Genomic DNA, 12,572 nt, shown 5'->3' with positions numbered 1-12,572 from the left:
TGGTTTTCCTATTCTCAATGTTATTTATTTCTGCCCTAACTTTAGTGATTTCTGTCCTTCTGGCTGCTTTAGGGTTCCTTTGTTCTTTAAGGTGTGCAATCAGGCTGTTTATTTGTGCCTTTCTTTTTTCCTAATGTGTGCTTGTATAGCTATGAAATTGCCTCTCATTACTGTCTTAGCTGTGTCCCAAATAGTTTGATAGCTTGTGTCTTCATTTTCATTGAACTCTCGAAATGTTTTGATTTCTTCCTTGTTTTCCTCTTTGACCCAGAAGTTATTAAGAAGTGTACTGTTGAGCTTCCACATTTTGGGACTGTTACTAATCTTTTGTTGATTGTTAAGTGTTAATTTAATTCCACTGTGGTCTGAGAAGATGCTTGGGATGATTTCAGTGCTCTTGAATTGGCTGATGCTGTCTTTGTGGGCTAACATATGGTCTATCCTTGAGAATGACCCATGTGGATTTGAGTAAAATATGTATTCCAGTTTCTTGGGATGAATGACTCTGAAAATGTACAATAGTTCTAGTTTATCTATCTCTTCATTTAGCTCCCTTATGTCTTTATTGATTTTCTGCCTGGATGATCTGTCAAGTTGAGAGAGTGGGGTGTTGAAGTCCCCTACTATGATTGTGTTACTGTTAATATATTGCTGTAGCTCTTTCAGTAGAAGTTTGATATATTTAGATGGCTTCTCATTGGTGCATAGATGTTAATAATTGTTAAGTCCTCTTGATTGACTGATCCTCTGAGCATTAAGTAGTGTCCATTCCTATCTTTTTTAATCTTATCTATTTTAAAGTCTATCATGTCAGATATAAGAATAGCTGCTCCTGCCCTTTTTTGTGGGCCATTGGCTTGTATGATAGTTTTCCATCCTTTCACTTTAAGTCTGTGTTTGTCTTGTTGAGTTAGGTGGGTTTCCTGTAGACAGCATATTGTTGGGTTGTGTTTTCTGATCCATCTTCCTACTCTGTGTCTTTTAATAGGTGAATTCAGGCCATTGACATTTATTGATATCAAAGATTGAAGATACTTTAACGCCATTCTTGTAGAGTTTTAGAGTGTTTTGATATATGTCCTATTTGTGGTGGTCTGGTTGTTTATAGGAGACCTTTCAGAACTTCTTTGAGTGCAGGCTTGGTGATGGTTGGTTGCTTCAACTGTTGCTTGTCAGAAAACGTTTTGATGCCTCCCTCTAGTCTGAATGACAGTCTAGCAGGATATAGTATTCTTGGCTGAAAGCCTTTCTCATTGAGCACTCAGTAGATATCTTGCCATTCTCTTCTGGCCTGTAGTGTTTGTATGGAGAAGTCTGCTGCTAATCTTATGGGTTGTCCTTTGTAGGTGACTCTTTGTTTTTCTCTTGCAGCCTTCAGGATCCTTTCTTTATCCTTATTCCTTTCCATTCTAAGTATGATATGTCTTGGTGTCTTTAGGTCTGGGTTAATTCTGATTGGGACCCTCTGAGCTTCTTGAATCTTTATGTCTTTGATGTTGTTTAGACTAGAGAAATTTTCAGCTATTATGGCCTGGAGAATGCTTTCTTCCTCTCCTTCTTTTTCTTCCTCTGGTATGCCAATAATGCGTATATTGTTTATTTTGAAGTCATGCCATAAGACTCTGTTGTTGTTTTCAGCATTTCTTAATCTCTTTTTGAGATCTCTTACTTCTTTTTTAGTTGTCTCTAATTCATCCTCAATCTTGCTAATTCTGTCTTCAGCTTCATAGATTCTATTCTCTCTGCCCTCTACTGTTTTCTGGAGTTCATCTATTTTGTTGCCCTGCTCTGATACTGTTTTAGCTTGTTCAGCTAGTTGCATTCTTTTTTTTTAAATTTATTTAATTTATTTATTTATTCTCTTTTGTTGCCATTGTTGTTTTATTGTTGTAGTTATTATTGTTGTTGTCGTTGTTGGATAGGACAGAGAGAAATGGAGAGAGGAGGGGAAGACAGAGAGGAGGAGAGAAAGATAGACACCTGCAGATCTGCTTCACCGCCTGTGAAGCGACTCCCCTGCAGGTGGGGAGCCGGGGTTCGAACCGGGATCCTTATGTCGGTCCTTGTGCTTTGCGCCACCTGCGCTTAACCCGCTGCACTACAGCCCGACTCCCAGCTAGTTGCATTCTTTGCTCAGTGATTTTAGCTTTTAACTAACAACCATGAGGTAATTAGTATTTTCTTCCATATTCTCATTTGTTGTTCCTGCATTTCTGATTACAATTTTTTCAAATTCTTTACTCACTCGTGTTATTATTTCCTTAGCTAATGTTTGGATGTTGAGCTCGTTATTTTGTGCTTCACCCTCTGGAGGACTTTCAGCTGGACTCTTGTCCTGGTTGGATTCTCCAATATTTTTTCTTGTTGTTTTAACCATTTTATATATTATGTTATGAGTTTCCTTTATCAGTACTTTTCAAATTGTTGATCACTATTGCCTGGATTGACTTGTGTCTAAGTAAGTTAATTAAAAGGTTCACAGTGGCGGAAGTTAACAGTTGTTTCAATAGTATTTTAATCTCTGAGTTGGAGCTCAGTGATTTAAAAGCCTCCTTTTTTTTTTCTTCCCTGTAGGCTATGGGAGCCTGAGGGCTTTTAAACTATCAATAGGCTTCAGTTTAATCACTGACTCCTGACCAAGAGATAAAGCAGGGTATGGCAGAGATAATCTAGTGGTTATGCAAAGAGACTTTCACAGCCCCTCAGCTATGCCACGGAGGTATAGGTCTTCTCCTGAGATTCCTGGTTATATCTCTGTCCCCTGGTGTCCCTCCCTGTCGCTGCTCCAGATTCTGAGGGTAGTAGCAATGGAGACTCAGAGTTGCACTTGGTGAGTCTCTGGGGAGTCCTCTCCTCCCTTAAGCTGTCCCCTTGTTGGTGGAGCAGACTGGAGGTGGTGTCTCCACTGATAAACTGCTGAACTGTTAGCAGTCACTTAATCTCTCCTTAGGCCCCTCTCTCCTCTCTGTCACCAGCCACATGTGTTTGTACTCACGGGTGATTTACTGGGTTCATGTGGTCATTCTAGTCCTGTCTAGTTTCGGTCCCGGGTGGTCTCCTTTGGTATTCCTAGTTGATCTGGGAGAGGAGTGGAGAGGAGAGAAAGTGATCTGCTGCTCTTCTTTTTTCTTAACTTTCAACTGATACACTTTCTATACCTTGTGGAGCTTGGAGTCAGGCTTTTTCTCGTTTTACATGATCTGGCCTACATTCTGTCTTTGGTGGGTGCCTTTTCTCAATAAAGTTACATTCTCCCCATCCCCCCCAAAGAAAGTTAGCCATCAAAAGGAAGAAGTAAAAAATCTTCTAAGGATGGTGCCTTGGGCAGTAATATCCCTGATTGAATGTATATGTTACTATGTACATGGAACCAGGTTCAAGCCCCCAGTCCCTCCCCTTTAGATGTCTCTCTACCCCTATTTTTAAAAAGGTGGGAATTGTGTGGAGTTGTACCCCTCCTATCCTATGGTTTTGTTAATGTCTCCTTTCTTAAATAAAAAATAAATTAAAATAAGTTAAAAAAAAAGAAAAAGAAACTGAAAATACTTCAATTTTATTAGCAAAAAAAAGGGGGAGGGACCCTGGCAGCTGGGAACAGTGAAGGCCTAGCAATAACCCTATCCTAATATCAAAAAAGAAAAGGAGGGAAAAAATAGAGGGGAGAAAATCTTTTAGATGCGTGGGGTCTGATTGCTTTTTTATTTTCAATCAAATTGAATTCACATTGAAATTTAATGTGATTGTGGGTATTTTATAGGAGATACAGGAAACCTAGTAGCAGGAGTTTTCCAGGCCCGACAGTCAAACCAACAATGTATGGCTGGCTAGACCTGTTACTTTCTAGGACATTGCCTGGTTTAATCCTGGTTCGTTGTCCTTGTTGCTGCCAGTAGAATTCAGTCTTTGAAATTTTTAATAGTCTTGTGAACATTCTGTATCTTTTCTAGGGATGGATTCAAACTGGTGGGTGCTGAAGTCTGATTTTCGTTTACCAACCGAAGAGGAGATCAGAGCTATGGTGTCTCCAGAGCAGTGCTGTGCTTATTACAGCATGATAGCTGCAGAACAGCGCCTGAAGGTGAACACAATCTTCTTAGACACTGCCTGTGCTTCTCGATTTTTTTCAGAAAGAAATTAGAAATGATGGGTACTAGATTATTACTAGTTAGTAAAACAGCCAAACAAGATGAGGAACTTAGTATAAGTCAGTTCTTGGGAGAACTCTGCTGTATAGCCATTGGTCAGTGATAAGGCTTACTGAGGGACTTAAGACAAACTGTTTTGCTTTGAACACAATTGCTTATTCACTTGGCTGCTGTTTTTAAGTTCTGTTCTTTACAAGGCATACCTATAATCAGGGATAAAACTTTTGTCTCCCACAGCATCCCAGGCAGGATAGTTGATGAGCACCGTGCTGCCTCTGGTGTAGAGAAGTATAGTATCCTTATGAGGAGTTAGCTGGGGTACTAGCACAATTCTGTTCCACCTATTTAATGTATGACTTCAGAAGGAAGAGTCTTTTAACTATCCGTGTATCAATGGAATAAGTCCCTTGAAATGTGATGATAGATACATTGAAGACTTTGCAGAATCCATTCTTTATGTAAAATGTGTTTTGATATTTTGTTTCTGGTATTCAGAGAAACTTGGGCTCATTATTACTAAACTTATTGATTTATGTATTAATCTATTTTCCAGGATGCAGGCTATGGTGAGAAGTCCTTTTTTGCTCCAGAAGAAGAAAATGAGGAAGATTTTCAGATGAAGATTGATGATGAGGTAAGGCTTTACACTATTTTTTTATTAGTGCTTTCAGTTTATCCCTTTTTAAAAACAGATTTACAGGGAGTCGGGAAGTAGTGCAGCGGGTTAAGCGCACGTGGCACAAAGCACAAGGACGGGTGTAAGGATCCCGGTTTGAGCCCCCAGCTCCCCACCTGCAGGGGAGTCGCTTCACAGGCAGTGAAACAGGTCTGCAAGTATCTTTCTCTCCCCCTCTCTGTCTTCCCCTCCTCTCTCCATTTCTCTCTGTCCTATCCAACAACAATAACATCAATAATAACTACAACAATAAAACAACAAGGGCAACAAAAGCAAATAAATAAATATAAAAAATTAAAGTATACTGTTATATTTTGATGTATGTATATACTAGTGAAATCCCCACAAGATAAGGAGTGTATCTGTTGCTTCAAAGTTTCTTTTCTCTTCGTTTTTTTTTTTTGGGGGGGTCACCAGTGTTATTGCTGGGGTTCTGTGCCTGCATGATTCCTCTACTCTCCCTGGAAGAGTTTTTTTATCCCCTCAATATAGAGGGTGAGAGACTAGAGAGGGAGGGAGGAGAGACATTGCAGTATTACTCCATGTCTTATGAAGCTTCCCCTGTGCAGGTTCACCCAGGGGGTTCAAATTTAGCTTCTCCCTCATGATTTTGTGCTCTACTGAGTAATGAGTTATCTCCTGGCCCTACCTCCCAAAATTTCCTCTTCTTTTCTTTTCTTTTCTTTTCTTTTCTTTTCTTTTCTTTTCTTTTCTTTTCTTTTCTTTTCTTTTCTTTCTTTCCTTCCTTCCTTCCTTTCTTTCTTTCCTCCCTTCTTTCTCTTTCTCTCCCTCCCTCCCTCCCTTCCTCCCTCCCCCTCCCTTTCTCCCTCCCTTTCTTCTTTCCTTCCCCTCCCTTCCTTCCACCCTCTCTCCCTCCCTCTCTCTCCCTCTCTCCCTTTCTTTCTTCCTTTCTTTCTTTCTTTCTTTCTTTCTTTCTTTCTTTCTTTCTTTCTGTCTGTCTTTCTCTCTCTTTCTCTATCTCTTTCCTCCCTTCCTTCCTTCCTTCCTTCCTTCCTTCCTTCTTTTTCTTTCTTTCTCTCTTTCTTTCTTACCAGAGCACTGCTTAGCTGTGGCTTATGGTGGTTCAGGGGATTGAACCCATGATTTCGGAGCCTCAGGCATGAGTCTGTCTACATAACTGTTACGCTATCCAACCCTGCCCCCTCCCAAAATTTGTTTGTGCCCCTTTGAAGTTTCTTTCTCCTGCTTCCTAACAGTGTGAATACAGTTAACTTCACTGAAATATGTACTTAAAAATTAAGGCAGTAAAATTAATGTTTAGCACAATTCTAAAATTAAAAAGTCCATGCAGTATGATTCCAGTTATATAGGAAATCTATAATCACTAAAGGTAAACCCTTGGTTGCTCATCTGTATTTTCCCTGATTATTTTGTGGAAACAGCTAGGACATAGCTTTTTGATCAAAGTAGTATAGCTAGAATGGTATAGAAGTATTGCTGTAATTGGGGTAGTGCATTGTAGATGGAGTGATATTTACCTAATTTTCATAATATATAGGTCATTCTAAAGAGTCCCTTTTAGCAAGTGGACACTCAAATGTAATCATCAGTCTAATAAGCCAAAGGGTTATGGAGTTAATATCACTTGCTCTGCATATTCCTCTTGATCCTGACTGAAATGTTGACCTTTATTTAATATCAAGATTCAAGTACCATCGGAAAACATAACAGCAAACTGAGTACTGAGCATTTGTTTATCATTATTATTCTTTTTAAACAAATATTTTCATTTTAGTGAAAGAGATACAGAAAGAATGATATATAGAAAGAGACTGAACAGAACACTGCTCAGCTCTGGCTTATGGTGGTACTGGGGATTGAACCTGGGACCTCAAAGGGTCAAGGCATAAAAGTATTTTGCATAACTTTTATGCTCTCTCCTCGTTCCTAATTTTTGTCAACAGACTGAGAAAGCATCAAATTGTACATTTTTTTAAGTATCCTAGCCCTACAAGTGTAGGTAGACATAGAACAAATATTTCCACAGCCCTTAGAATCTTTTTCTTTACCTTAGGTTCGAACTGCTCCTTGGAACACTACAAGGGCCTTCATTGCTGCCATGAAGGGCAAATGTCTCTTGGAGGTAACTGGGGTAGCAGATCCCACAGGATGTGGTGAAGGGTTCTCCTATGTGAAGATTCCAAACAAACCAACACAACAGAAGGTGAGACTGTCTGAATTTCTAGGTAGTAATAAATAGAGTGGATACTGAGGATTAAGGAGTGCTAATGAATGGGATGGAGGATCTAGAAAACAGTTGAATGATTTATATTCTTACTATAAGAATTTAGCTTACTAGGATTCTTGTTTTGTTTTATGTAGGATGATAAGGAGCCTCAGCCAGTGAAGAAGACGGTGACAGGAACAGATGCAGATCTTCGTCGTCTTTCACTGAAAAATGCCAAGCAACTTCTACGTAAATTTGGTGTGCCTGAAGAAGAGGTGATTATGGCTCATAGGGGCTAGAAGCGATCTATTCTCTCTGCCTCATTAAAAAATGAATAAATTAAAAATAACATGAATAAATAAAATAATTTTTTTAAAAGGAGAGAGAAAGAGGCACCTGCAGCACTGTTTAGCTTCTCCACTGTAGGCGGGGTAGTTTTTCCTTTAAGTTCCATGAATGAATTGTGTCCTGGTATATATGTCTTGTAGATTAAAAAATTGTCCCGCTGGGAAGTGATTGATGTGGTACGTACAATGTCAACAGAACAGGCCCGCTCTGGAGAGGGGCCCATGAGCAAATTTGCCCGTGGATCAAGGTTTTCTGTGGCTGAGCATCAAGAGCGATACAAAGAAGAATGTCAGCGTATCTTTGATCTACAGAACAAGTATGTTATCTTGGGAAATCCGTGCTGAAATGACTTTCACTAACAACCTAAGTCTCTCATCACCAATGCACACTGGGTACCTAATACCCTCTTCTCCACCCCTATCTTCCTTGGCCCAGTGTCTTTTGCTTTGCTGCAATATGCCTTAGCTGGTCTAAGTTTTACCCTATGTTTATCTTTTCTTGTCTTGCTTAAGTACTGCCTATAAGTGAGATCATCTACTATTTTTTATCTTTTAATGTATTTATTGGATAGAGACAGCCAGAAATTGAGAGGAAGGGAGAGATAGGGAGAAAGAGACAGAGAGTCACCTGCAGCACTACTTCACCACTTGTGAAGCTTTCCCCCTGCAGTTGGAGACCAGGGGCTTGAACCTGGGTCCTTGCTCATTGTGAGATGTGTGCTCAACCTGGTATGCCATCATCTGGCTCCAGATCATCCAGTATTCCTCCTCCTTTTTTCTTTCTAAAATATTTTATTTATGGGAGTTGGGCGGTAGCGCAGTGGGTTAAGTGCAGGTGGCAAAAAGCACAAGGACTGGTATAAGGATCCCGGTTTGAGCCCCCGGCTCCCCACCTCCGGGGAGTCGCTTCACAAGTGGTGAAGGAGGTCTGCAGGTGTCTATCTTTCTCTCCCCCTCTGTCTTCCCCTCCTCTCTCCATTTCTCTCTCCTATCCAACAACGACTACAACAATAGTAACTACAGTAAAACAATAAGGGCAACAAAAGGGAATAAATATTTAAAAGATTAATTAATTTATTTACTTTTATTGGATAGAGACAGAAATTGGGAGGGGAGGGGATACAGAGAGGGAAAGAGACAGGAGACACCTGCAGCCCTGCCTTACCACTTGTAAAGCTTTCCCCCTGCAGGATGGAACCAGGGGCTTGAACCTGGACCACTGTGCACTGTAATGCGTGTGCTTAACCAGGTGTGCCACCACCTGGCCCTTCTCTTTCTAGCTTATCTCACTCAACATAGTTTCTTCAGGTTCCACCCAAGATATGGAAAAGGAGGAAATTTCATTTTGAGCAGCTGAATAGTATTCCGTTGTGTGGTAGATATATTTCTGATGTTCAGAGGAACTTCTAAACTGTTTCCATAGGAGTTGAGCCAATTTACATCCCCACTGCAGTGCAGAAGTGTTTTTTTTCCTCCATATCCGTATGAGCTCTTGTTTGTGTCCTTTCTAATGTATGCCATTTTTACAGTTGTTAAAAGACATCTCACTGTTGCCTTTTTTGCTTTTCTTTGATAATAAGTGACTTTGAGCATTTTTTTCATGTGGCTTGTTGGTCATCTGACTCTCTAGTAACATTTTATACATGTTCTCTCATTTTTTAACTTGTTGTTGTTTTTGTCTAGTTTTGTGAGATGTTTATATTTTTATTATTATCCCCTTGTCTACTGTATGATATGTAAAGTTCTTTTTTTTAAGTTTTTTTTTTCTTTTTTAAATATTTATTTATGTATTCCCTTTTGTTGCCCTTGTTTTCTTGCTGTGGTTATTGTTGTTGTTATTGGTGTCGTTGTTGGATAGGACAGAGAGAAATGGAGAGAGGTGGGGAAGACAGAGATGAAGAGAGAAAGAGACACCTGCGGACCCGCTTCACCCCCTGTGAAGCGACTCCCCTGCAGGTGGGGAGCCAGGGGCTCGAACCCAGATACTTACGCTGGTCCTTGCGTTTCGTGCCACTGCTTAGCTCACTGCGCTACCACCCGACTCCCGATATGTAAAGTTCTTTTCCCATTCAGTTTCTCTTTCTGTTTTGGTAGTGGGTTCTTTTGCCATGCAGAAGCATACCAGTTTGATGTGGTCCCATTGGTTTATTTTTGTTTTTGTTTTCTTTCTTGTTGGACTCAGTTCTTCAAAGGTATTCCCAAAGCAAACATTGTGGAGTGTTCTGCCTATGTTTTCTTCTGTGTCTTTTTTCCATGTCTTTGCTCCATTTGGAGTTGAACTTTTGCTCATGGTAATATGTAGTGGTCACTTTCATTCTTCTGCATGTTCCAACCTAATTTTCCTTTTTTTAATTAATTATTTATTTATTTAAAATTTTCCCTTTTGTTGCCCTTGTATTTTTATTGTTGTAGTAGTTATTGATGTCGTCGTTGTTAGATAGGACAGAGAGAAATGGAGAGAGATAGGGAAGACAGAGCGGGCAGAGAAAGATAGACACCTTCAGACCTGCTTCACTGCCTGTGAAGGACTCCCCTGCAGGTGGGGAGCCGGGGGCTCGAACCACGATCCTTGAGCTGGCTCATGTGCTTCGCACGCCTGCACTTAACCGCAGTGCTACCACCCGACTCCCCCAACCTAATTTTCAAACACCATTTTCTCCATTGGATGTTTTGTGCCCCCTTATCAAAAACTAGTTGTCCATAGGTGTGTGTGTGTGTGTGGGGGATGTACATGGGTTTAGAGTATTTTTTTAATTATCAGATATAGACAGAAATCGAGAGGGAAGTGGGTGATAGAGAGGGAGAGAGAGACATACACCTGCAACACTGCTTCTCCACTTGCAAAGCTTTCCCCCTGCAGATAGGGACCGAGGACTTGAACCTGGGGCATTGTGCATTGTAACATGTGCTCAACCAGGTGCGCTACCACCCGGCCCCTGCATATTTTTTTAAAGGTTTATTTCCCAGTTTCCTACCCTAAAAATTGTATTCTTTCCATTCTTTACACACTGCTATATTTCCCCTTGTCTTAACATTTTTCCCTCTTTTCTTTTAGGGTTTTATCGTCAACTGAAGTCTTGTCAACTGACACAGACAGTAGCTCAGCTGAAGATAGTGACTTCGAAGAAATGGGAAAGAACATTGAGAATATGTTGCAGAATAAGAAAACCAGCTCTCAGCTCTCACGTGAACGAGAGGAGCAAGAGAGGAAGGAACTGCAACGCATGCTACTGGGTAAGTATATTGGCTTTACAGATAGACTAGAAAGAGAAGATTGTAAAATATAAATAACTAGTTATTAAGGCAAAACTGGAGGCAGAGTAGATATTAAATATATAAAAGTATGATGGTGAGGTAGATTATTGTGAACTAGACTCTAGGTTTGTCTTTAGGGCTTAAATTGAAGAGCTAGATGCTGCCAATCCATTGCTTGCTCCTGTCTATATCAGGTTTGACCCAGTCAGGGCTGTTAGGGCTCTATGCCAAGTGAACTTTGTGTGCATTCATTCTGGAGGGTAAGAGATTCTTTTTTTTTTTTTTAAGTATAGTCACCTCCCCAGTGTTTTATTTTTATTTTATTTATTTATTCCCTTTTGTTGCCCTTGTTGTTTTATTGTTGTAGTTATCATTGCTGTCGTTGTTGTTGGATAGGACAGAGATAAATGGAGAGAGGAGGGGAAGACAGAGAGAGGGAGAGAAAGACAGACACCTGCAGACCTGCTTCACCACCTGTGAAGCGACTCCCCTGCAGGTGGGGAGTCGGGCCTCGAACCGGGATCCTTATGCCAGTGCTTCTGCTTTGCGCCACCTGCGCTTAATCCGCTGTGCTACAGCCCGACTCCTAAGAGATTCTTATTCAGAATGTATAAAATGCATTTGAGTGGCGCAATGGATAAAACACTGGATTCTTTTTTTTTGTTTTTAGCTTACTGATAGTTTTTGTTGTTTTCTCTATTTATTTATTTATTTATAAAAAGGAAACACTGACAAAACCATAGGGTAAGAGGGGTACAACTCCACACAATTCCCACCACCTGTTTTTGTTTTTTAAACCAGAACACTGCTCAGCTCTGGCTTATAGTAGTACCCCTAGGGGCTTGAACTTGAGTCATTGGGGACTCAGGCATAAAGCACTGGATTCTTAAGCATGAGGTCCCAAGTTCAATCCCCGGCAGCACATGTAACAGAGTGATATCCAGTTCTATATCTTTCCTCCTATCTTTCTCCTTAATAAATTTTTTAAAAATTGGGCAGGGGGGGAGATAGCATAATGGTTATGCAGACTTTCATGTCTGAGGCTCCTAAGTCCCAGGTTCAATCCCCCGCACCACCATAAGCCAGAGCTGAGTAGTGCTCTGGTGTTTATCTCTCTGTGTGTGTCTCTCTCTCTCTGCATCTCTCTCAAAAATAAAATTAATAGATTTTTTTAAAAAAAAATAAAATGTATTTGAAAGGTTGTTCTTCAACCTTCTCAAATTTTATGTAAATTGTGCCCTTTTTGAGTAGAAGATCCATGACTTTCATAAGATTGTTAAAATAATCTTTGACACTTAATTGCTTAAAATTACCAGCCTAAAACTGCAGAAGTTGAGGGTGGGAATGATAAAGCATTGGATATGAAGAGAAAAATTAAGGTTACTGTAAGATTTTACTATGGGCTTAATAGAAAGTTGGTGTATGTGGTCCAAGAGAGGGTACAGTGGGTAAAGCATTAAGCTCTCATGCATTAGGTCCCAAGTTCAATCCCTAGCAGCACAGGTACCAGAGTAATATCTGATTCTTTCTCTCCTCCTATTTTTCTCATTAATAATAAAAATAAATAAATAAATTCTTTAAAAAGTTGGTATTATCATCGGATAAAGTATAGTAAATTAAAAAAAAAGAAGCATATTTAAGAATGGTGAAGGGAGGGCAGGGGTAGATAGCATAATGGTTAAGCAGAGACTCATGCCTGAGGCTCCAAAATTACAAGTTCAGTCCCCCACACAAGCTAGAGTTGAGCAGTGCTCTGGTAAAAAAAAAAAAAAATGGTGAGGAGGCTGAGTGGTGATACACCTGGTTAATAAGCACACGCATTACAGTGCACAAGGATCCAGGTTCAAGCCCCTGGTTCCCACCTGCAGGGGGAAAGCTTCACAAGTGGTGAAGCAGGGCTGCAGGTGTCTCTGTCTCTCCTTCTCTATCTTTCCTGCCTCTCAGTTTCTGGCTGTCTCTAT

The 12,572-nt window shown here is 40.3% G+C and overlaps 1 protein-coding gene across 5 annotated transcripts in view; it reads left to right on the top strand.

Moving 5' to 3' along the window:
- Nucleotides 1–12,572, top strand: part of TAF1 (TATA-box binding protein associated factor 1) — a 104,932-nt gene that overhangs the window by 39,332 nt on the left and 53,028 nt on the right. For all 5 annotated transcript variants that reach the window (XM_060183254.1, XM_060183253.1, XM_060183256.1 and 2 more), the window contains exons 17-22: nt 3,948–4,078; nt 4,699–4,779; nt 6,857–7,006; nt 7,165–7,284; nt 7,498–7,673; nt 10,412–10,590. In XM_060183254.1, coding sequence (XP_060039237.1) covers nt 3,948–4,078; nt 4,699–4,779; nt 6,857–7,006; nt 7,165–7,284; nt 7,498–7,673; nt 10,412–10,590 — 837 coding nt within the window. The remainder of the gene's footprint in view (nt 1–3,947; nt 4,079–4,698; nt 4,780–6,856; nt 7,007–7,164; nt 7,285–7,497; nt 7,674–10,411; nt 10,591–12,572) is intronic.

The sequence above is a fragment of the Erinaceus europaeus genome, chromosome X, assembly GCF_950295315.1.
Source record: "Erinaceus europaeus chromosome X, mEriEur2.1, whole genome shotgun sequence".
Taxonomy (NCBI): domain Eukaryota; kingdom Metazoa; phylum Chordata; class Mammalia; order Eulipotyphla; family Erinaceidae; genus Erinaceus; species Erinaceus europaeus.
This window is presented reverse-complemented; position numbering and strand designations above follow the sequence as displayed.